Raw genomic sequence first — 25,562 nt, 5'->3', positions numbered from 1 at the left:
TGCTCACCTGTTCTTCACCTTCTCTGTCGTCTGCTGCCTCTGGGGGGAACAGACCGAGGGAGAACTCACAACACTCGTGGGCGACTCTGGTAGCCTCTCCTCTGTCACAGGGCTACAACACACGAAGACAATTCAATCACATATCTTTGTTTCCTGCTGAATACGTACGTGTATATTTGTTATTAATATTTTGCTTATTACTTGAAGATAGACAGCATCGTAAAGGTTACGTGCTACCACTATGATATACTGTGTCCAAACCATCTTCAAGGTTGCGTCATCGTGACATAGATAGTTGCATAATCATTGACAAATTACTAGATTTGAACATAGTTGAGAACCAGAATCCTCATGACGGAGATGTCTCTGAAGACACAAGAGTTCTCTTCTGTAAGGCTGTTTGTTGCCTACTTAAGAAGGTATTACGTATGGTCTGAGATGTTCTGAACAAAGAATAGCAGACCTGTTTCTTGTGTGTACGGTAGCGAGAGATCCACGTACAAGATTACATGGTGTCACAGCTCAGAATCTAAACTTGTTGACATCGTACACTTAACCAGCGCGATCGACAGAAGAAATTAATTTAAGTGCGAGGAAACTCCATTTAATTATTACAAAAAATGTGATACTTCGTGTTATTCGCGTCTGTTCAGAGATCCGTTGTTGATTGTTGGGTATTATTTGCGTGTGTTCAGAGATCCGTTGTTGATTGTTGGGTATTATTCGCGTGTGTTGAAAGATCCAGTGTTGATTGTTGGGTAATGTTCGCGTATGTTCAAGGATCCTTCGTATTATTCGCGTGTGTTCAGAGATCCATTGTTGATTGTTCGGTAATGTTCGCGTGTGTTCAAGAATACTTCGTATTATTCGCGTGTGTTCGGAGATCCATTGTTGATTGTTCTTTAATCTTCGCGTATGTTGGGAAGATCATTGTTGCTTAGTGAATATATAGGTTAGGGAAGTATGTATACCGTTTATTTGTAGTCTATTTTCCCTGCTATTGAAAAATACCTAAAAGTAGGCTTGTGAGATCACCATGTTGTCTGTGTGCCCATTTGTCTATATGTGTATGTCCCCTAATAACTTTTGAAAGCCTGAACCTATCTCTATGAAACTTGGTTGTATGTCATGGAACCTGAGCCCATCTGAACGGCGAACTTATAAAACCCTCATCAATAATACCAACATTACAGTCTCTCAGATTGCTGAGGCAAAACCTTAATATTGCTTGAACGTTTGTACCAATCTTCGTGAAATGTAAATTGCAGTCATTCGCTGTGTCAGAGTCCGATAAATCCAGCTATCAATCCAAAACCCGTCTATAGTCCATCACGTGACAATATCTGACGAATTACGCTCAAGATACGCGCCGAAATGCGTGCAGATCTTAATATATAGTATCCGATGTTCCACCCACCTCTGATTTTAACTAAATTTTAATTTCTCGACAAACTACTTTATTAAAACTCTCCAGTATCAAATTTAATAACAAACTGTTGAGTGGTTCTGGGCGTGTTTCAAGCGTACGTACGGACGAAGCGATCTCAATATGAACGGTTTTAAAAATCACTAAGCGGTGAACATAATAGGCATAGAATATCGCAGATGGACAATCGAACGTTCATCCGTTGATGTAGCTTGTTCATTCAGTCTGCGCATGTCAGCTGAACCACTGCGGTGGCATTGGGCTGTGTGGAACAGGTGCTTTCAATATAAGATTCATCATACGATGACGTTTACATTTCGACTCTTTGACCCCAGAAGTTATTCAGACAGGAACTGGACGCAGCTTCAGGTCTGATTATTTCTGAGACTCGCTAATAGATTCATTTAACTCACCCCACGGAGCCAAGTCCTTGAAAGGCGAGCATTTGCTCAACCAGCCTTCTCTGAAACATGGAGGTTTAGTTCCGTGTTTACAATAGCCCGCCATTGAACTCAATCCTAAACACTAATTCCACGGAGCTGCTTGTTGCTTAGCTAGTGAAGAAATTTCCAGTCTGTTGTGAAACACGCAGTTTTATTGCCGTGTTCACAAGAGCACGTCACTGATCCAGATGAATCCAATCACTGTCCTCAGACCTTATTTCCTAAAGATCCATTTTAATATTATCCCCCAATCTGCCCTTGAAATGATCTCTTTCCTTCAGGGTTCCCAAGTAAAATTTTTGGCGCATGTCATCCTGCGTGTGCTACATGCCCTGTCCATCTCATCCTCCTGGTGCAGAGTACAAGTTACGAAGCTCCTCGTTATGCATTTGTCTCAAGCCTCCTGTCACTTCCTCCTTCATAGGTCCTGCTCCGAAACACCCTCAGTCTGTTCAGGCCGAAACCTCGGCTCCTGATGTTTACTCGCGATGTATGTCGAGCCTGTTCCAACGTTTCCGTGCACATTGCAGTCGCCATCTTCAGGGCGATTGTGATACAGGGAGAGAAAGAGGACCGTGCATAAGTCTCGCAGTGGGAATAAGGGTGGGGGTGTGAGTTGTGAAATGTAGCCAGTGTGCCTCCAATCTCTGTTCTTCCCTTAATGTGGGATCAGTAGTGAAATGGAGGTGACAGGGTTAATAGACCATGTGACCCAATGGATTGGCTCCAGAGTCTGTCTGGAAGGGAAACATTTCTGTCTGTGGTGGGAATCGAACCCAGATTCGCTGATAGTCCAGTCCGCTGATGGTAATATAATTAGACAGAATTGGGCAATAACCACGCAAGTGTGTTGCACTAACCTGTATCCATGACATTGAGTTACAAAGCTTGTGAACAGTGAAATGGACGTGGTGACTCATGAATCATCAAGCCTCGTGAATGTGAAACAGCTTGGGCGGAAACCTCGAAGCGCAGTAAGCAATTTTCTTGTCCAGTCTACTGGGAAGGGAAGAAAGTGAGGGCAAGTCTCAAAATGGCCTCTTCCATAACTGCGGATTTAAGATACACTTAAACATAGTGCAGCCTAGCTCAGCGGGTACAGGGGTTAATAAGACGCGTATCGTCTGGGATATGACGCCATGTACTCCGCTGCAAATTAACCAACGTTTTCGGAGGAATATGTTGCCTCCATCTTCAGGATCGAAAAATAAGCACGAAGCGGGTAGCAATTAGACGTCTCCGTTGACTTGAAACGGAGTACACGGCGTTATATTCCAGAACACTTCATAACCACCGGTGTGAGGACCTCAAATCCGGTACAGAGGCTAGGCTACGGTCTGGACGATCGAGTGATCAAGGTTCGACTTATGGTAGGGATAAGAGATTTCTTTCTGCTCTAGACCTCTTAGCGAACAGGGTGTTGGCGAGAATATCTGGACTGAAGAGGGATGAAGTGACAGGAGGTTGGAGAAAACTGCATAATGAGGAGCTTCATAACTTGTACTCTTCTCCAAGTATAATTAGAATGATCAAGTCAAGGAGGATGAGCTGGGCAGGGCATGTAGCACGAATGGGGAATACGAGAAATGCATATAGGATATTGGTGGGAAAGCCGGAAGGAAAGAGACCAATGGGAAGACCAAGACTTAGGTGGGTGGACAATACTGAAATGGATCTCAGAGAGATAGGATGGGGTAGTATGGATTGGATTGATCCGACTCAGGATAGGGACCAGTGGAGGTCTCTTGCGAACACGGTAATGGTTCCATGAAATGCTGGGAAATTCTTGAGTAGCTGCAGAATTGGCGGCTTCTCAAGAAGGGCTCAGCTCCACGAGTAAGTGAGACTTCCTAACCGGCTCTGGCGTCCCTCTGCTTTCCTATCCAGTGGATACCGGTGATGTTTCCCCTGTGGGAGGGGAAAGCGGCCGGGGCGTGAAACTGACCACTCACTTCATTTTGTTGCCGAAGTCAATACTGCAGCCACTCCCTAATTTGTTTTCATGGCGTGATGCTTAATTAAGCAAGGGGAGAAGTTTATCTTCACTATGGTTTCCTCAGAAGTGCATGCAGCGAAAAGCATTAGTTTATTGTGTCATATGTTGTTTGTTTTATGACGCTTTCGGATTCTGAAGTGTGTAGCGTTAAATGATAGAATGATTGATCCGTGATTTTGAAAGCAGCGACCTTAGCCTAATCGAAGTGACGTCCTCATGTTAACTGGAGGGACTGAGGAAAATGACAGGATCCTGAGTCATGATAATAGGTGTCCCTGTCGAGATTTGAAGCAAGCGCCTTCCTAGTCTAGACTGTCATCGCTACGCCAATCCACTCGCTTAGTATATAGATGTTTCATGCTAATGAGCTTATAATGGAAGCCGCCCCCCTGCTGAGATTAGTTCTACCGTACCTGATCTCGTGTGGTCCGTGCTCCACAGTATTCGGGTGTTGTTCGCCCCCTGAGGAGGCCTCCACAGACGGCAGCACCGGGCTGTCACACATCATCTGCTGCTCGTCATCGTCTTCAGCTTCCGCCTCCTCTTTCACGGTCATCGTGTTCGGAACTGATTCGTCTTCAGCAAGGGCGACTCTGGTCACAGTTGAACTGTCTTCAGTTGGCAAGTCAGTGACTGGTGACAGGTCGGCTTCCCTTTGCATAATTTCCCCTGGCACTGCACACCAAGCAACAACACATCACATAAGTTTCATCGGCCCGCAGTGTATCGAAACATGGACAGGGGGTGCATACAGGGCCACCATACTTCAGGCGAAATCACAGTTAGATGGAACAGATTGGTCTAGAGGTAGTTGTCCTGGGTTTTGTTGGGGAAGTGCCCGGATAGAACCTCGGCTTGGGCACTGTCCATCCTGGTTGAGGTTCGTATCTCATGGTTTTAATCAGCTCTTCCGGGTAAATACTGGGATAATACTTAGATTAGGCCACAAGCGGCCTCCGTAGTCTAGGGGTAACTTTAAGCCGTGGGTCCCGTGTCGTAGATTTACGGCACGTAAAAGATCCTTATGTCTGTAGGAGACCTCTGAGCCAAATTAGGCAACAATTTCCCGCTCAAGTAGATTCCAATGCCTCTGGTAGATGGGGGAAATATCAGGTACCGACGGCCGACCTCGTTGGCTGAACGGGGCTGATAGTACGCACCAGTACCGGTAGGGTATGAGGACAGTAGAAATTAAAGGANTGGCAAGAACAAAGAGTAAGTGAACATTTTAGGGGTTCACAGAATTACTGGGGGTTTGGACTTTTTCCATCGTCCGGAATTTTAGGTTGAGATTAGATGTTTCTAAGGGGCCCAACTGAGTAGGTGTCTTCCTTTCTCACCTGAAGACGGAAGCAGATCCAGTTTCCGGAACGTCGTGTCCTCTATTATCTAGAATTGCGGACTATGGAAAAAGTGCAAAACCCCAGTAATTCTGTGCGATAGTTTTAAGCGTTCTCCATACGTCACTGTATCAAGTCTTTTTCGGGATCGGACGTTAAAAGTTTACCAGAGTTTCCTTGTTAAACTATGAGATGGCTCTGACGACAGTTGTTTTGAAACTGTACTGCATTCCTTTTTCGTTTTTGCTCAATGAATGGATCCTTTTTCAATAGATAGTTTTAGAGGTGCTGAGACTTCCTTTGTATGCAAATAAATTGTGATATTCTCTGTCTGAGACATCTTTAAGAGTACGTCATACCTTGAGTAGGCAACATTATAGCAAGTGGCACGTAACTTCGAACAAGGCCAAGAGTAACCTTGAATGCGCAGAAGAAAATTTTCAGACAAGGGGGTGGGTTCGAGTGTGTGAGAAGTGACAGGCGGCCAGTTGTGCAATTTTCTTCTGCGCATTCAAGGTTACTCTTGGCCTTGTTCGAAGTTACGTGACACTTGCTATACGAAAGAATAACACTGTGTTTTCAAACGAGATCTCCCTTATACAGATTTATGTTTCCATCTTTATCGAAAACATAGAATTTAACAGCTCTCCAGTAAAGACGTAACGATACCTGATTATGACGCATTTTTTCTTTTATTGCTACTGGGGTGGGACTAAGTCCCTTGTACTGCGGCCACTTCTGGCCTATTGTACCAGCCCCAGATGATAGGTGAGGGTGATTGTGGAGCAATTGGTGGAATGAAGATTGGCAGGGGAAACCGAAGTACTCGGAGAAAACCTGCCCCAGCGTCACTTTGTCCAGGTGTCCTCAGGTGAGGGAAAACACCTGTTCTGTTGGGTCCCTTAGAAAGAGCTAGCCTCAATCACTGAGTTCGCCTACCATTTGACGCCGTATAGTGTGAGCTACAGACAGCGTCGCAAAATAATCCACTAACTTTCACTTGTATGTTACCAAGATGGCGGCAGGAAGTTCCGAAACGGAATTCTGGTGGGCTGAGTTACAAATTGAGTAGCGTTAAGAATAGTTCCGTCGGGCCCGGGGGGGGGTGAGGGACGGGCGGTTTATAGACATGCTGTTTACAACAGTGACTCAAAAGTGTTAACGGGTTTGTGTAACTGCTACGTTTTCGGTATTGGGTCACCAATGAGCGCCACAATTCGCACCCCTCTCTCTCTCTCTCTTATATATGTATATTATAAACGTGAGGTTTGTCACCGTCGTTATGAAATTTTTGGTTACCATAGCAACAAAATGTTGAGCGTTAACACGCTGAATGAACGTTAGATTGCAGTTACATCGTGAACTAGGGAGCAAGCCTTTTGTTTCAGTGTGTCGTGTCTATTCTGTGAGATTTTATAATATTTCTGATGTGGATACATCGAGTGTTGAGGATAATTGAGGAGCTATTTCAAGGAAATAGCGGCTCCGGTCTAGAAAACCGAGATTAAAGGCAGTGGGGATCCGCTGCGCTGACCACGCGACACCCTCTATCCGCTAAAGTTGGCACTAACTTCGCCGACAAGCGGCGGTAGCTCAGTCGGTATAGTTCACTTGCGGACTACAGGCCACGGAATTTGTTTTCTTTTTGTTTATACATCGAGTGTAGTGCACTATATGAAGGAGGCGGTTAACGATTGGATATTTGTGTGTATTATTCGAGGGAGATTGCGTTAAACTTTGGCCTAGACATATCACTCGATGGCATGTAAGGATGGATACACGGGAGAAAGCAGGGGAAATTGATAATACTGAAGCTTAATATGCCTACAGCGAATAATGAGACTTCCGTTGAATTTTGAACGGGTATTACACTAATTTAAATATATCCGTATCATTTCCTCTGAAGGGTTGAGATCACTCAGAAGGGCGACAAAAGGGAAGAGCGCACTAGAAAAATACACAACAAAGTAAGCGGCATAAAACCACTGAAATAGCCGCCAGAGAAGAGACAATGGAAATATTCTGCGAAAGGAAGAGATAAAAGAGACAAGGATGCGCCTAATGGCACAGAAGATAAAGTGTACAGTCTCCAAAAAAAAAGTTACCTGATGATGGTCCATGTGTGGCCGAAACATGTTGCAACAAGGAAATGCACGTATACATTTAATAACATTTTGAAGCATTTAACAAAAACTTTTGGTATATTAAATATAATTTACTGTCTTTTATGTAAGGTTATTGTTGCATTATAGGCGGTATACTTACGGTATAAAATTACATTCAGAAGAACGATATATGGTTTGTCAGATAATATTAAAATGAATCTTGAGGAAATAGAATTGAAGGGTATAGACAGGTTTCATCTAGCTAAGAATATGAACCTCTGGCGGCTTTTGTGAACACGGTAATGAACTCTGGGATTCTATAAAAGGCAGTGTGTCGCGAGCAGTTGAGCGACTGTCAGATCCTCAAGAAGGTCTCAGCTCCTTCGAGTCTGTTAATGGTTCAGTGGGGAACAAATGCGATGTGAAGCAGTGTTTATATTAGCTGCAGTCTATGTACATCCTGGGGAACTATGCTACAAGCCGGAAGGTCGCGAGATCGAATCCCGATAAGGTCATTGGATTTTTTTTTAATTTACCTAAATCTTTCAGCCGCACTATGGCCCTGGGGTCGGCTCAGCCTCTAACATAAATGAGTACCAGGAATGTTCTTGGGGGTAAAGGGCGGTCGGCGAGTAAGACTGGCAGTATCACCGCCATCTGTGAGCCGATTGCCTAGAAAAAGTGGGAACCTAAACATCTCACAACCCTATGTGCCTCCACGGCCTGTTACAGGGATAACTTTACTTCTTTTTTTTAACTATGTTAATATTAAGTAACATGGCTGTTCAGAAATTTTGTCAGCAGAGGTGATACCGATCTGTCTTGAAACGCATTCAGAATACCAAAGGTAAAAAAAGGTAAAGTTGTCCACGTGCTTAACTAATCAAACATTACTCCATGAAGGCGTATGGGGGAGTGGATGTATAGATCCACATTTTCTTGACGTCAGCACTAGCTGGAGATGAGTGGGCAACTACACGCCCCAGCCGATTTACTCCCGGGGGAAGATCCCCTGGTACCAATTACATAGGATGCTGGATGGGCCCCAGAGCCGGTCTGGACGACATGGAGAAGTGAAAATTCTTGTCCCCAACGGAACTGGAACTCCAGCTCGTAGCCAGTCGCAATACCGATTGAGCTATCTATCCCGGCTGCCGTTCAGAATACCAAGCGATCGCAAATAGAAACGTCTTTACTGCAGGGTGATACATTGTTTAAAATAGAGGTATATAGAGAAGCACGTAAACGGTCTGCAGGGTCACAAGCAAAGCAATCTAAGTGCCTACCCGAATATATGCGCGCGCACCTCATAGCTTCTCGACATCCGCGCCATCTATACTTCACTGTGAAAGAAGGGACGAGAATGTTCAATTGTTTCTACGCAAAACCACAGCCACCTCTGCTTTCCAAGGGGTTTGGGGGCGGAATATTTTCCTGGTCAAGACATTCCCCATCCTTTATAGCAGCAAAGAGTTCATTACCATGATGGGAAGAACCCGCCACTGGAGGCTGAGCCAGATAAACGCAGACCACACCCCCCCGCATATTTATTTATTTGGAATTCATTTTACTATTATATTATTATCGACAGTCAGCTCAGCCGAGTGGCCTTTTTACTTCAGATTTCTCGGCTAAAATTTTGTAGGCAATTCTCGTCTCCCCATATCCGGATTACACACGTTATGAAGCTTCCGCGTGCAAGATTTCCTCTGCGCACATATCACGTCCTGTCTCTCGTTCAGATCCAACCCCNNNNCATACATGTAAATAAGAAAGGTGACTCAACTGGTAATGCACGTGACTTGCACTTCAGAGATTCCACTTCAAATCTTGACCTGGGCATTATTACCCTGCATGAGGGTTCACGTGGGTTTCCTCAGCCCCCGAGGTAGATTCTGGGATAGTATTTCGAATTAGGCTGTGACCCTACCTTGCCACATGTTTTCCAATGCATTATTCACCCTAAACCTATCACTCCAAGCTGCCGACAGCGTCGTTAGGTAAACTGCAACTTAATACAAGTTCTTGTCTTTGTTTAGACTGGTGCCAGTACCCATAGGGGAACCAAACCAGAGGCCAAGGCCGCGCCATAGGTCAAGCGGTTAGTCTGTTCTGGTCAAGTGGGACTTGTGGTGTACAAAGTGGCGCTGGGGCAGGTTTTCTCCGAGTACTTCGGTTTTCCCTGACACCAATTCCACCAATTGCTCCACAATCACCCTCACCTATCATCTGGGGCTGGTACAATAGGCCAGAAGTGGCCGCAGTACAAGGGACTTAGTCCCACCCCACTAGCATTAAAAAAGAAAACAGGCCCCATAAGCCCCCATTTTCGGCATTTTCGTTGATAACCTCTTTCTGTGGGCATTATTTGTATTTGTAGTTTGGATTTTATGGAGCCCAAAGGTTCATCACCACGTTCGCAAGATCTCGCCCCTGGTCCCCGTCCTGAGCCATGTCCTCCCATCCTATTTCTATAACGTCCATTTCGATATTACCTCCCATCTACATCAGAATCTTCCTAGTTTTCTCTTTCCTTTAGTTTTTCCCACCAACACTTGGTATGCCCTTTTTGCCCATGCGTGTGACATCTTATTTGAGCATTCGGATAATTTCTGGGGAGAAGTACAGATCGTGAGGGTCCCGTTTAGGCAGTTTTTTCGCTCGTGTCAGTTCGTCCCTCTTACGCCCAAACTTTTTCAAGCTGTAAGAGTATTGAAAATCGAATTGTGCAGTATCACCCCCCCCCAACCAGTGTATACATTTGTTTTACTGTTTCAAGGGGTACAAAGACCAAATATGGTGAACCATTAGCATTAGTTTCTGCATAAAATGTGAACATGTTTTGAAGAAACGCCCCCACGCACAAAACACAACTCTGAAATTTAAATTATTTATTAAACTTATGAATTACATGAGACAGGTGTATTGAATTGTTAGTAGCTACTGAACACAACAAAACACAAGAAACCAACACAGAATTAACGGCAATTTTCGTCGCATCATGTATTGTGGTAGAGCTATGTGCTGCCTTGCATTATCACGGCAGGTAAATATCCACAGGAATAAACATAGTCACATTTCAGAAGGCAGAAAATTTCCTAGTCGTAACTGTGAGAACCTAAGGAATCTTGCAACGGACGTTGATGTTAATTAGGTCTCGCAGAAGTGCGTGGGAGTTACAGTGTAAGTTGACGTATTTCGTGTTCGTCTTAATCACAAAGAGATCAGTCACACTTACAGAGTATTAGTTCGCAAAGTACGGAAAGTGGCTCTGTGTAAAGCAAACATGGCTGATTTTAGCACACACAAACACATAACTATTTTAAATTCTGATGGAACACTCACGAATTTATAATGAAAAGTCATTTCTTTTAAATTAATGATATAAAGAGAATTTTATTTTCCTTAACTAATTCTTACGAACCACTTGAAAATATGATAATAAAACGTAAGATATCTTTAATTTAAATTAATCCACATTTCGAAAATTCAGGTATAAGGATGACACAGTATATTAATTAGGCCCAGAGTGTAAAGGTATGTTAATATTTCACTATATTGAAGTCATTAAATTTTACACATTCCTCCAAAATTATTTCTTATTATGAATGCATTTCATAATTAATTTGTTGCAGGCACTTTCAGCTTATAGAACTGAACTGTCATCTCTTATATTAAAGAAAAATAAATATCACATAAATTGAAATAATTGTTCCAAATACACCATTCATAATAATATTAAAAAAATATATATTTTTCAGCAACGTGAATTTGGGTGACTTAACACGTGAATGGAAAAGTGAAATTAATCATCCATATGAACACAACCAACACACTATGTAACATAACACGAATAATTTCATTGAAATACCTGCAAATGGAAAGCAGCTCTCAATTTTGGGACAACATAACTGAACTTTCAACATTGAAATTCTATATATCTTTACAGCAATCACTGGAAATTTCAATCCCTTGATATCACTAATAATTATCCTGTTATCAGGCCGCCATATTTTCATTAAATTATCAAGGTTAGTCACTGAGTAAAATCGGAAACGAATTCTCTCAATTTAAGTTCGTGTAAACTGCGAAACTGTTTAACAGACTTATCCCTTACTACGTCACAAATACTTTCATTACACAAGAATTCCACGCTGCTTTTTTTACAGTGTAGAAGCCGAAGAGAGCCAGTAAGCACGGGAGCACGCATAGAACTGCCTTGGATTGCCATAAACATGTGAAGAGAGCACAACTCCGTGCACCAGTAGGCTAAAATTAAATCTTCACAAGATTTCCCCCTATAGTCGAAGCAGTACCACCTCTCTCTCACACATAAGACTAAGCCCCCTCTTCTTAATTTGGCGCCCTCCTAAGAAATTCGAGATTGGTCCGTATTTGGTATTAGGGAAGGCGCGCGCGGGGTGACTTCGGGTTCTGCCTTTCTAAAATTAAACTAGCGGTATATGTGTCCTAACGTAACTTTAGCAAGAGCGCGACTACATCGGGCTGAGTCGAGGTACAGCCGACATGGCGAGGCCCTCAGCACAATGACAGATCATTGCATTGTCATTCTGATATCTCGGGACCGCACGAACATCTGCTGGATTCATGATTTGCGCGTTGCTTCCCTTTCTGTATGACGGTAGACAGGCTTTACTTGCTTACTTACATATGGAGCTGAGCCCTTCTTGAGGAGCCGCCAATTCTGCAGCTACTCAGGAACTTCCCAACATTTTACGGAACCCGAAGGTTCATTGCCTTGTTCACAAGAGTCCTCCACTGGTCCCTATCCTGAGCCAGATCAATCCAATCCATACCATCCCATCTTATCTCTCCAAAATCCATTTTAATATTGTCCACCCACCTACGCCTTGATCTTCCCAGTGGTCTCTTGCCTTCTGGCTTTCCCACCAATATCCTATACGCATTCTTCGTCTGCGTTACGAAAATGAACAGAAAGCCTCGGTAGACAGGCTTTACGAGCTGCAAATGTAAAACAAGGAACTCCATGGAGCTGAGCCCTTCTTGACATGCCCGCCACTTGCACACGTACCGACGTTTTATGGAACCCGTGTTTACAAGAGCCCTCAGCCAGATAATTCTAGATTTCTAAGATAGAAAGGTAAAGTTGTCCCTCCATGAAGATGAATGGGATAAGTGGATGTATAGATCCGCGTTTTCTTGACCTGGGCGTTAGTTGGAGGTGACTGTCCAGCTCAACTCCCCGGCCGCTTTATCCCTGGGGAAGAAGCCGCCGGTACCTGTTGGAGGAGGCTGGATGGGCCTCAGAGACGGTCTGGACGACGCGGAGAAATTAAAATTCTTGACCCTACCGGGACTCGAACTCCGACCCCTCGGTCGTCCAGCCCGTATCCAGTCGCTATACCGACTGCGCTATCCCGGCTCCTTTCTAAGACCCATTTTAATATTATCCTCCCACCTATGTCTAGGTCTTCGTAGCGGTTTCTTTCATTCTGGCTTTCCTACCAGAATCCTACGTGCCGTATTTTTCTCCATGAGTGCTACATGCCTTGCCCATCTCATCCTTGACTTGCTCATTTTAATTGTGCTTGGGGGAGAGTACAAGTTATGAAGTTCCTCATTATATAAATAAAGAATAACACTCGAATTAAGAAATTATGTTTACACACGTTACTGAAAAAAGATGAGGTCGCTAATGGTAATTCTTATCTCCGGAAAACTCCACTGCAAAATCTGCGCACCCCTTTCACATCTGTGGCTACCGTACATATTGACAAGAGCGTAGGGTAAATGTTACAATATCTTTGGATGTTCTCTCTCAGGTGCGCGACAGGGAACAGAAGAAACAGAAGAAGTACTTCATATGCACATGACTAAGAAAGTGACCTAAAGTTCTGAAGGTCCCCAGAGCCGTCGCACAGTGAAATATGGTCATGAGTCTCGTGGGACTCGGAACAAAGAATGACTTTGCTGGCGAATACCAGAGACAATTTAACCGACCAACAGTTGTGGAAGAATTATTAAGATTCCTGTTTCGAATTCAGAACGTCCCGGGTTTAGAACTCTGTGCGGGGATCCACAATCCTGACTCTCACTCGTCATACTGCTGTGTGTAGTTAAAGGGCCTCGTCAGATAAACCAATACTGGACCCGGAGACAAATCGATCATTACACAAGTGTGAGTCATAACATTTTAGAGGCTTTGCTTGTTTATCGACATTGACAATTAGTACTTTCTGCTGTACAAGTGTAGCCATCAGACATGAATATGCACTTAGATGTGTCGCCCACCTTTGTGTCATGGCACGGAACATATTCAGTTAGAATTAATATTTTTTTCTTTGTGATGTGGAAATAACTTTATCAAATAAACTACTACAAATATAATTCCTTAAATTACAGTGGTATCTGTTTGTACCACCTACTATAGTATTATGACTGCATTTTGTTCATAAAATGTTTATGCTTTGTGTAGAGCTCACAATAATGAGGAGCTTCACAACTTGTACTCTTCTCCAAGTATAATTAGTATGATCAAGTCAAGGAGTGATGAGGTGGGCAGGGCATGTAGCACGAATGGGGGAGACGAGGAATGCGTGTAGGATATTGGTGGGAGAGCCGGAAAGAAAAAGACCACAGGGACGACCAAGGCGTAGATGGGTGGATAATATTAGAATGGATCTTAGAGAGATAGGATGGGATGGTATGGATTGGATAGATCTGGCTCAGGATAGGGACCGGTGGAGGGCACTTGTGAACACGGTAATGAACCTTAGGGTTCCATAAAATGCTGGGAAATTCTTGAGTAGCTGCAGAATTGGCGGCTCGTCAAGAAGGGCTCAGCTCAATGAGTAAGTAAGTAAGTAAGTTCTCACAATAAACAGCGACTGTTTCCCTAAACAGCATTAACCGGCTGGGCTTTGTAGCGGAGACGTAATGTTTCCTGTGAGGTACGGACTGAACATACCAAAACTCTGCATTCTGCCCACAGAGTGTCTCTGTGTGTTCCGTGTGGTTCTCACAATAAACAGCGACTGTTTCCCTAAACAGCATTAACCGGTTGGGCTTTGTAGCGGAGACGTAATGTTTCCTATGAGGTACGAACTGAATCTTTATATATTATTTAGATGAATTTCGCTGTTCAAAGAGGATATTTGTCGATCATTTCGTTAATGAACAGTATCTGTTTAGTTAGTTTTCTTAATTTTAGTTTTTTGCGGTGAGATAATACAGTCCATTTTGTACTGCGGTCACTGTATGGCCTTTTGTACCAGCCCCAGACGATAGATGATGGTGATTGTGGAGCAGTCGGTGAATGAGAATTGGCAGGGGAAACCGAAGTACTCGGAGGAAACCAGCCCCAGTACCTCTTTGTCCACCACAAATCCGACATGACGTTGCCTGGGCTCGAAACCGGGCCGCCGCGGTTGGAAGCCGGCGACTAATCGCCTGAGCTATGGTACGGCCTAACAGTGTTTGTTTATGACTAGCCTAAGCAGGACATGTCCCCCTATCTGTCTATCTGTCGTTATGCCATATCCGTGGAAACGAAGACTAAATGACAGTGTTTCGTTTTTTAACATTTGTTTGTTATTAATGACGCTGTCGGTGTCGAGATTATATAGCGTCAATTCTGAGACGATTAATGAATATAGAGCAGTTGGTGAAATAAGGATTGGTAGGGGAACCGAAGTGCTCGGAGAAAACCTGGACAATATTTCGGTCGGAATTATAATGTGGCCTTTGCCGTAGAAACGTACCATTGAAATTATTGTTATTATTATTATTATTATTATTATTATTATCATTCTCATCATCATTATCCGAGTTCTAGTCCCGATGGGGGTAAGATTTTTCTCTTCTCCAAGTCCACGCCGGTTGTGGGACCCACCCAGCCCAGTATCTAATGGGAACAGGGGATCCTTTCTCCGCGGTGGTTAAGCGGCCAGGGCGTGAATCTGACCACTGACCTCCAACTAGTACCGAGGACAAGAATACGTGGATCTATACATCCACTCCCGTATACGCCTTTATGGCATAGTGCTTAATTAATTAAGCACAGGGACTTTTTTTTTCCCCCTTGTCACTACAGCCCCAGTGGGCCTAGGCCTACCTCCATGAACTTCTCCGTTCAGTTCGGTTTTTCTAGATCTTACACATTCGGTAGGACTCCTCGGGCGGGTGATCAGGTCCTCGCAAGGCCTCTACCTGTACACAAACACAGAAAAACGCACACACACAAACTAAACATCCATGCCCTGAGTGGGATTCGAACCCACGATCCCGGTCTCCAAGCGAGCGAAGACAGTACATGCACAGGGACTTTACCTATTATTGTTATTATTATTATTATTATATGAAGGTATCTTTGCAGAACCTTTCGAGTTCAGGGCTCAGGAGGGCTGCAGTGTGTTAAGGGTGAGTCGGCAGAAGGGATATCTGTGGGAATCGTGGCTAGAGAGCAGAACTGTGAAATTCTCCCGTTGAATTTTGAACTAGAAGTTCACTGGTATTTTTAAATTGCTGTAACGTAATTTCAGATATAATTACTCGGTCAGAATCAAGCGAAGTCTCTATAGCACCAGAAGACGGGAGAATGACGCAATGTGTAAAGGAGTGGAAGCCGCTAGCAGTTCGTACGTGTATATATTATTAGGCTCAACAGCGTTTGAAAACCGACGCGTTTTGACCATGAGCGTCCGGTAGAGGAGACAGAGTGGGGGATCTGACTCATGGATCTTAGTTGCCGGGAGAGTTGCAGCGTACGGACCCGTGTAACTAAAGCAATTCAACTTCCAGACGCCTTTAGTCCAGTGGAGTATGTCTTCCATTAAACAACTGAAACCAATTTTCTTTCTCTGTGACCAGACTTAAGGTCAGAGGCTCTGATAATGTGCTGCCTCGTCAGGGATATCTCACACCTCATCGACAGATGATAGATAAATATAGAACAATGGTGGAACTATTATTAGTAAGGGAAAATGGAGAAACTCAAAGAAGAACCTGCCACGGTGCCACTTCGTCCACCACGGGTCTCACAGGAAGTCACCATGCATTGAAACTGGATCGTTGCTGTGGGAAGCCAGTGTCTACCTGTCTGGGCTATGAATGGCATGGATAATTAATGATTATTATACGTTATTTGCGCATAATTAACGCACACGGAGCTGGTATTGTCTGTTGTCATGTTACAGTTCAATCTCTGGAAGGTTTTTGATGAAATTTGGTACGAACGTAATGCCGTTGGATGTTATCTCAGACTCATATATCTTTGTAAGATTTGAGGCTTTCTTCATATATCTTTGTTTCCTGTATTCAGTAGTACCAACATGGCGGGACACACGAACTAGCGTCACATAATGTAGAGTGCTGAAGTTGTGCACGGTAACACAACTTTGAGAAATTTGCAGTTTCATTAAATCTTTCTCTGTGTAAAAGGTAAGACAACAAAATGGTGGCTGGAAGATTTCAGAATGCAGACGTACGAAGAACGCATGTGGAAACTGCGCATGCCTGTACGGATTGCATCTTGCCAATCTTGTTACTGTTTACCGAGGTTTTGCCACGTAGAGCTATTGTCAGGCCCCCAGGTGCTTTCTGTGCACGGTTATTTCGGCATCTGTGTCAGTCCGGTCAGAACTCACGGACACTGACCAGTCTTCTTCCATTTCATCGAGTTCTTCACTGCGATCTGTTCATTTATTTGCCAGATGTTCGTCCCTTACTTCGTTTAAGCAGCCGACACTAAGCCACCTGTCCCATACTTAGTTCGCCACAGGGTCGCAGCGTCGTTTAATTGCCCACGCACACAACACTGTTCATTCTCGTATGCTAACCATTTCCTAGCAACGGCCGTTCTTATTAAGAATCTGCTCCCTAGCAACGGACGTCGTTCCATTTGTTTCGCGGCCGTTGCCTAGGAACGAATGTTGTTTCAGAGCCGTTCGCTAGCAACGGCTGTTTCTCTGGCTCCACAGTTCGTGCTTTGAGCAAATATGCCACAGTATTATGAAGCACCTCATGTAGTTTCGCGACAGGTTAAACTACAATAATAATAATGATAATAATAATTAAATTCAATTCGTGTTTATTTGCGTGCAAACTTAACAGCACAGAGGCCAATAACAAAGTTGGCACGAGTACATAGAAATAACGAAAACGGTTGCTATATAAACCACCCAGTTTAACATTAGAAACTCTACAATGTATGCAACAAACAGCGTTATCCTATTCCTCCCTGCTCTTTGTACCGGGGACTTGCTGAAGCGTCTACCGGAAGTTTAGCGAGATTTACTTCAGTAGATCGTTGTGTTTGCCGGACTCCTGGCAAGAAGTCAGTACGAGTCCGGAAGATCCTGCGACTTGCCATCTCGACACAGAGTTTCTTGGTTTTCCTCAGTCTTCAAGCAAACGCTGAGATTGGTGCCGAAGTTGCGAGTTGCTGCCGCTTGCTCCTCATGCAGCCCTCCGGATATGAGTTCAGCAAATTTAAACTTCTTGATCTGGCGGCCCCTGTATTCATCAGCATAGGCAAAACGGTCCTTTTAAAGTCATAGCCTTCCTTACAACATTCTTCCAAATTGCGTCCGGTTTTCACTCCTTTGGTTTTCACAACTGTAATTCTTTTACACACTGCCGGTCACGGTAGCCGAGCGGTCTAAGGCGTGCACTGTCTTCGCTCGCTCTGAAGCCGGGACCGTGGGTTCGAATCCCACTCAGGGCATGGATGTTTAGTTTGTGTATGTGCGTTTTTCTGTGTTTGTGTACAGGTAGAGGCCTTGCGAGGACCTGATCACCCGCCCAAGGAGTCCTACCGAATGTGTAAGCTCTAGGAAAACCGAAGTGAACGGAGAAGTTCATGGAGGTAGGCCTAGGCCCACTGGGGCTGTAGTGCCAAGGAAAAAAAAATTCTTTTACACAGCAAGGTCATCAGCCTTGCGTCTAACCCCTAATCTGCAGGACCAGGTCCTGAATTTATGTTCCCCAGTGACAGGGCTACCCAGTTATACCCCCAGGCACCGGGTTCCCTTTTCATCGCCTCCTACGTTTCGCAGGGCTAAAGTGGGGGTATTCTAACCCGCCTTCACAAGGGGGAGGACCCCTATATTAATTGATTGATTGATTCGTTCATTAATGGCTCTACAGCTTTTCGCTGGGCCCTGGCCTCGTCTTCGGTTTCGTAATCTTTTTCTTACACAGACGGTAGGACTCCTTGGACTAGTGGGACCCCTACATTACCTTTCCAAAATAACCGAATTAACACCAGGCTAGAATCTAAATACTTATAAAGGCAATGCAAGTGACTGCGCCCACAGCAACCAGCAAACCTTGAGCTGACGGACTTACGGAAGAAATGTTCGCTTGTGCAACGACGTTTCTGGTATGGCTGTCCTGCGGATTTTTGTTTACAGGTTACACAATTTAATACCAACATCGACTAAAGGTGAAAGGTAGAGTTGTCCTTGTGCTTAACTAATTAAGCACTGCGCCATGTAGACGCATGGGGAAGTGGATGTATAGATCCACATTTTCTTGGCCTCGGTACTAGCTGGAGGTGAGTGATCAGCTTCACGCTCCGGCCGCTTTATTCCCTGGAAAAGCGGTCCCAGTACCCATTGGATAGTAGGTTGGGTAGGCCCAAGAGCCGGTCTGGACGATATGGAGAAGTGAAAATTCTTGCCCCCCCCGGGACTTGAACTCCAGCCCGTAGCCAGTCGCTATACCGACTACGCTATCCCGGCTCCCCCTCGACGAAATAAGCAAGAAATCAGTGTATGTGAGCAGCGTTCCTACCGATTATGACGCAACCTCATACGGAGTCTAAGGACCCAGACTTTAAGTCCACTGCTGTGACGTATTCGTAAGTCTATTTCTGGCTTTGAAAGCTACCTGCCAGCCAGAGCATTGACATTAAGGCATTTCTGAGGTACCTTGGATCGAGTCTCTCCATCCAATATTGTTATGTCGCTTAAATTAAAACTGGCAGTCATCCTCTCTGCCTAACAAGCCTATAGACGTCAGACATTGAACAGGGGCTGATCACTTACCGCAGTGACAAGCAGGCCTACACACTTACCGTGGCTGCTATATCTACCTTATTCTTTAACACTGAAATATTCTCCGCTTTGCCCATGAACGTGTTTATATGTTTCATATAATTCTCGGAGTAAAATGTGGTTATTTCATTAAACAGAATTAACCGGTTGGTCTCTGTAATGGACACTCGGTGTGTTCTGTGAGAAGTAGGAGCTAAATTTTTAATTTTAAGTAAACTTCAAGATTTAAAGTTTTAAATATATGTTGTCCGAGTCTCAGAAGCCCTAAATCGATATTAATATGAGTATAGACGTCTCCCATATCGATGTATTGACGTACAATAATCAAATATCACATCTTTCCAAATTAGTTTTCATATTTCATTTGGAATTGCATAATCATCAGGTTCATAAAGCGACGTTGGCCCTTAATGCACAGCGGCTACTATACAAGAAGTTCAAATGTAGTAGAAATATAGCTCCAAATAGTTCACATGTGACACCAACAGATGTCACATACTCTGGGGTAACAGCCATTTTTGTATAGTCCAAATTTCCGGCATTTTGCTTCTGCTTTGACGTTACAACCCAAGTAGAATTTTGGTCTTCTCAGCCACACCTTTCCACTTGGTCCTGTCCCGGACAGTTATCTTCCGATTTGATACCTTCATCTTAACGTCAGCTTTATCGTAATTCTACGTACCACCGTGCTTTCTGTCTGCCCACTGCTCTTTCTTGTAACTAATGGTTTCCATGAGCACAGGCTTTTAACTGATCGGTTGGCATTTCCTCTACTTGGCCAAGTTATGAGAGCCTTTGTGCTCGTTTAAAATTTATTATATTTTTGTAGTTGATTAAGTGATTTAATTCTTGATTTGTTTTAGTTTGCCAGCTACCATTTTCTTTACTTGGGTCACAAATTTTCTTAGATTTTTCCTCCCCAAAACCAGTAATTTATTTATTTCACTTTCTTTCAGTACCCAGGTTTCACGCGGTAGCGTAGCTGGTTGAGGCACTATGCTGCAAGCCGGAAGGTCGCGGGTTCAAGTCCCGATGAGGTCATTGGATTTTTTTTTCAATTGACTTAATCCTTCCAGCCGCACTATGACCCTGGGGTTGACTCAGCCTCTAACAGAAATGAGTACCAGGATTATTCTTGGGGGTAAAGGGCGGCCGGCGCGTAAGGTTGACAACCTCACCGCCATCTGTGAGCCGATTGTCTGGAAAATGTGGGAGCCTCGACGTCTCAAAACCCTATGGGCCTCCACGGAGTGTTACAGGGATGGCTCTACTTTATTTCTTTTACCCAGGTTTCACGGGCACAAGTAACTACCGGGGTGACCATGACCAGTGTAGTTTCGCACGTGTAGGATTAAACAGCGCAACTTAACACTATAGCTGATTCCTGCAGAATACAATTTTTGTTTTTTTGGGTGGAATGACTGGGGAGGTAGATTGTGACTCATTACTTGCTTAGCTATAAAAATTGATATGCCAATAAACGTACAGCATTAGAAGCTGCTGGCGGGGGGGGGGGGGTCACTGGCACTTTGCAGCTGAAAACATGTTCACAATTCATCAGCACACAAGCTATTATTAACCCCTTGAAGCCAGAAATTCATGTGCAGCTTCTGTTTCGCAGAGGTCGCATGAGGCCCTCGTGTCTAAGCGAATGCCGAGCAACTAGATGCATTCTGTTGCTGAATTATTTTTCGGCCCTGAACATGGAGGCAGTACGTTCCTCCGAAGAGATGGCTCCACGTGACACAGACCCAGGCCTACACGTCTGAATAACATGTGCAAGAAAAATTGCAATAATAAGAAGAATAACAGCCAACACTGGTTTAATTTCAAGTGGTTCAAATTTCCCATGTATTTTAATTTAATTAAAATCAAATAAGTATATTTTTAAGACATACAAAAAGAACTCCGTGACTTCAGTCCGCAAGCGAACTATACCGACCGAGCTACCGCCGCTTGTCGGCGAAGTTAGTGCCAACTTTTGCGGATAGAGGGTGTCGTGTGGTCAGCGCAACGGATCCCCACTGCCATTAATATCGGTTTTCTAGACCGGAGCCGCCATTTCCTTGAAATAGCTCCTCAATTATCCTCACGAGGCTGAGTGGACTCCGTTCCAGACCCAGTACTTCTCACAAAATCTGATAGCGCCGGGAATCAAACCCGGAGCTCTGGATCTGTAGCCTGGAACTCTGACCACTAGACCACGGAGGCGGTCTCATGGTTACAATCCTGCTTTAATAAATTGGAATCTGCAATGCTTGTAAGTAACTTCCATGAAAATTACAGCGCCTTTCCGTTGCAAATGTAGTTAGTACGTGGTATTTCGGTCAGTAATCGCTGTTTCGTCTAAGAATCGGATGAAATCAGTGCTCGTATAATATGCTCCGTGAGGAATGTGCAGAATTCCTTTAACCTGAAGCAAGAGGTACGTGTAGCGACCACTGTGCTTTAAAGACCTAAGGAATAATTAACACAATATCTTGAAGAGGTAAAAAGATGTAAAGCTATCCCTGTAACAGGCCGTGGAGGCCCATAGGGCTGTGAGACGTCGAGGCTCCCACATTTTCTAGACAATTGGCTCACAGAGGGGCTTAGGTTGTCAGATTCCTGCTACTCATTTCTCTTAGAGGCTGAGTCGACCCCAGGGCTATAGTGTGGCTGGAATGATTGGGTCAAGTGAAATATCCAATGACCTCATCGGAGATCGAACCCGTGACCTTCCAGCGTGTAGTATAGTCATAGATCGTTAGGTCGTCATTTGAATGTTACTGGATTCTATTTTGAACAAAAATTGCCGTACCGAAGATATTGTTGAACACAGGGGAATTTTTTCCCGTAAGGTTGCCTACTGAAGACATGACGCAGGCTCCATAACACTGTCACGGAATCACAAAGTTTAACACTGCTCATGAAGAAAGCAGTCTTCTGGGATCTGGCACTGTTTGCACCTCCTCTCACTGTCTCTTCGCTTGCGGATTTTCTTATTTTTTCCTTTTACCCTGAAGATGGAGGCGATACGTTCCTCCGAAACGTCGGTTAACATCACATATACACGGTGCCACATCCCAAAAGAGTGCTTTCTTCATAGCCACCGCCGCGAAAACCTCAAATCTTACATTTAAAACTGTTGATTCCTGTCACTGGATACGATCCTGGGGCCGTTCGGTTTCTGTGGATTCGCATGTGTTTACTTGTGTGTTGATATTTCAGAGTCCGGTGTCAAATGCGAGTTGTAGGCGCTTAAAATGAATATTTTAGTATGGAGTGTTCCTGAGTTAGAGATGGCAGCGCAGCAGGCAGAACCAACCTTTTGCTTCGTGGTATTTCCAAATAGAAGAGACACACAAGTTTCGTTTTGACGAACCATAAAACGTTTAATTTTAACAGCTGTAATAGTTGGCCGGTTTATACAAGCAATGTACGGGGCAGGGCTATGGTTTAGTGCTTTGTGAAACATACCTCACACCTGCCGCAACTTGTTTATCTGGCTGGCTCTAACTGTTGCGCAACCTTGTGGGATTTGTGGCGGATACATTTCACGGTACGAGGTTGCGATTCTCTCGGCACTGAATGCAGAGAGTCCTCGCTTCAAGAACACGCGGGTTCAGTAACGTTATCTTTATTGTTTGCATCCTGTTGTGTATTACTGAATGTTATATTATACAGCCATCAACACAACAAATTCGTGATAAATAAACCAATATTTCTTTTCGGACTTTATCCGTCGTCCTGGTTTTTAAGATAACTAATAAAAACACGACATTTCGGGAACTGGATCTGTTTCCGTCCTCAGGTGAAGGAAAAACACCTATTCTGTTGGGTCCCTTAGAAAGAGGTAGCCTCACCTGAGGACGGAAACAGATCCAGTTTCCGAAACGTCATGTTTTTATTAGTTATCTTAAAAACCAGGACGATGGATAAAGTCCGAAAACCCAATATCTCTGTGTGTTATACACCATCGTCAGAATCCTATAGTAACTACAATATTTCTTTCTTAATATAGTAATATTAATACGTAATATTTATTTATTACGAATTTGTTGTGTAATAATACTGTTCAGTATGTTGCCTACTTATGTGTGACGTACCCTTAAAGATGTTTTAGACAGAGAGTAACAAGAAACTGGATATTCGTCTATTTTTTAGCTTATACACGTATCTGACATGCATAGCGTATCGCCCGCCTCATTTTGTTCTTGAAGGCATGTCCAGAAATGTTTCTAAAAAATTCATTTCCGTTTCTAGTGTCCTTTTTGTTCTGTTTATTGCCTAGGTAAGAAAAAAGGTAGAACTCTTCCTGTAACAGGCTGTGGAGGCCCGTTTGTGAGACGTCGAGGGTCCTACATTTTCTCTAGACAATCGGCTCACAGATGGTGGTGAGGTTGTCAGCCTCATGAGCCAAGCTATCCATGTAATAGGCCATGGAGGCCCATAGGGTTGTGAGACGTCGAGGCTCCCATATTTTCTCTAGACAATCGGCTTACAGATGGCGGTGAGGTTGTCAGCCTCACGCGCCAAGTTATCCCTGTAACAGGCCGTGGAAACCCATAGGTTTTTGAGATGTCGAGGCTCCCACATTTTCTAAACAATCTGCTCACAGATGACGGTGAGGGTGTCAGCCTCACGCGCATGCCGACCTTTTGCCCCAAGAATATTCCTGGTACTCATTTTTGTTAGAGGCTGAGTAGACCCCAGGGCCATAGTGCTGCTGGAAGGATTAGGTCAATTGAAAAAACGAATGGCCTCATCGGGAATGGAACCCGTGACCTTCCGGCTTGTAACAGAGTGCGTCAGCCAACTGCGCTAATTATACATATACATATATCGCTGTAAAATAATTGTCCATGATTTGCTGGACACTGTAAATGCCGTGTAGAGCGAATGGTGAGCCGGACTGCGGCCTTATTCGGGGAGGGAAGACGGGTTCATCTGCCGTGGTGTCGCGTTGGTTAGAGGGCGGTGAGTTCTGAGCAGGAAGGGACAGTAAGCCCAGACATGGCCACCAAAGGGACCAGAGAGCAGAAGCAGAGAAGGACACGAAACAGCTATTATGAATAATTAAAATAAATAAAAATGCAGTCCGCCTCAAAAACATTACCGGACGTTACTGAATTTAGGAGTTTATGGTGGCTTGTTATGAGTCGCTATAGGGATGGGCTACAGGCTGAACGACCGAGGAATGGAGGTTCGATTCCCGGCCAATGGACATCGAAGGTGAAGCGGCAGGAGTGTGAAGGTGACCACTCATCTCCATCTAGTGCCGAGATTAAGAACGAATGGAGCTATACCTCCATCCTCCCATACTTTCTCTAGGTGTAGTGCCTGATTGAGCACAGGGACAACTTCATCTTCCGGGAAATAACGCCATGTAGTCGGTTGCAAATCAACCGACATTTCGGAGGAACATATCGCCTCCATCTTCAGCGTGGAATAAGGTGGCAAGCCGAACTCGGCTAATTCGACCCTGAAGGTTGAAGTGATATGTTTCTCCGAAACGTCAGTTGACTTTGAACGGAATACACGGAGCTATATCCCAGAAGAGAGGACTCTTCATGATCACCACTGTGAGAGCCTCAGCTCTTGCAACTTCACGTTTACCTGAGGCACGTTGCGATGTTGGAAGCTTCATCCTCTTCATAGACATCATAAAACAAACAAACTCCTATGGTTTTAGTCCGGAATCGAACTGTACCGATCGAGCGACCGGCGCTTGTCAGCGAAGTTAGTGCCAACTTCAGCGCATAGAGGGTGTCGCGCGGTCAGCGCAACGAATCCCACGGCCGTTAATCTCGGTTTTCTAGACCGGAACCGCTATTTCCTTGAAATAGCTCCTCAATTATCCTCACGAGGCTGAGTGGACCCCGTTCCAGACCCAATACTTCTCAGAAAATCTGGTAGCGCCGGGAATCGAAACCGGGCCCCGTTGATCTGCAGCCAGGAACTCTGACCACTAGACCACAGAGGCGGTTTTCATAGACATAACGAACACTAAATAAATGAACTGCTTTTGACGGAATTCAAAATTCGCGCATATTGTCACACGTGCAGATTATAGTTGAGAGCGGCGACTGCCGGCGGAGATAAACTGCAATTATTTTAACCACGATCACACTAAATCGGTATACAGAGATCGAACATTTCTTGCACTAAATTTGGGTTACTTAATCAGATGGTAATTCCGTAAACACGGGAAAGCATACATTTTTATATGATC

At 44.3% G+C, this 25,562-nt stretch overlaps 1 protein-coding gene and 1 long non-coding RNA gene across 4 annotated transcripts in view; one reads left to right on the top strand and one right to left on the bottom strand.

Moving 5' to 3' along the window:
- Positions 1–25,562, top strand: part of LOC117282107 — a 104,389-nt gene that overhangs the window by 60,317 nt on the left and 18,510 nt on the right. The window lies entirely within an intron of this gene.
- LOC111861668 overlaps positions 1–25,562 on the bottom strand; it is a 37,186-nt gene that overhangs the window by 4,833 nt on the left and 6,791 nt on the right. The window contains exons 1-3 of one of the 3 annotated variants that reach the window (XM_023846436.2): positions 11,451–11,539; positions 4,279–4,540; positions 8–112 (exon numbers count right to left, since the gene is read on the bottom strand). In XM_023846436.2, coding sequence (XP_023702204.1) covers positions 8–112; positions 4,279–4,540; positions 11,451–11,520 — 437 coding nt within the window. In that variant the 5' untranslated portion in view covers positions 11,521–11,539. Of the gene's footprint in view, positions 1–7; positions 113–4,278; positions 4,541–11,181; positions 11,540–25,562 lie in introns of those variants that run through there. The other 2 variants (XM_023846428.2, XM_023846445.2) reach the window with 2 other exon arrangements.

This window comes from Cryptotermes secundus, unplaced genomic scaffold, assembly GCF_002891405.2.
Source record: "Cryptotermes secundus unplaced genomic scaffold, Csec_1.0 scaffold136, whole genome shotgun sequence".
NCBI classification, from domain to species: domain Eukaryota; kingdom Metazoa; phylum Arthropoda; class Insecta; order Blattodea; family Kalotermitidae; genus Cryptotermes; species Cryptotermes secundus.
Note: the sequence above shows the minus strand (reverse complement) of the source record. Positions and strands in the feature narration are given on the sequence as shown.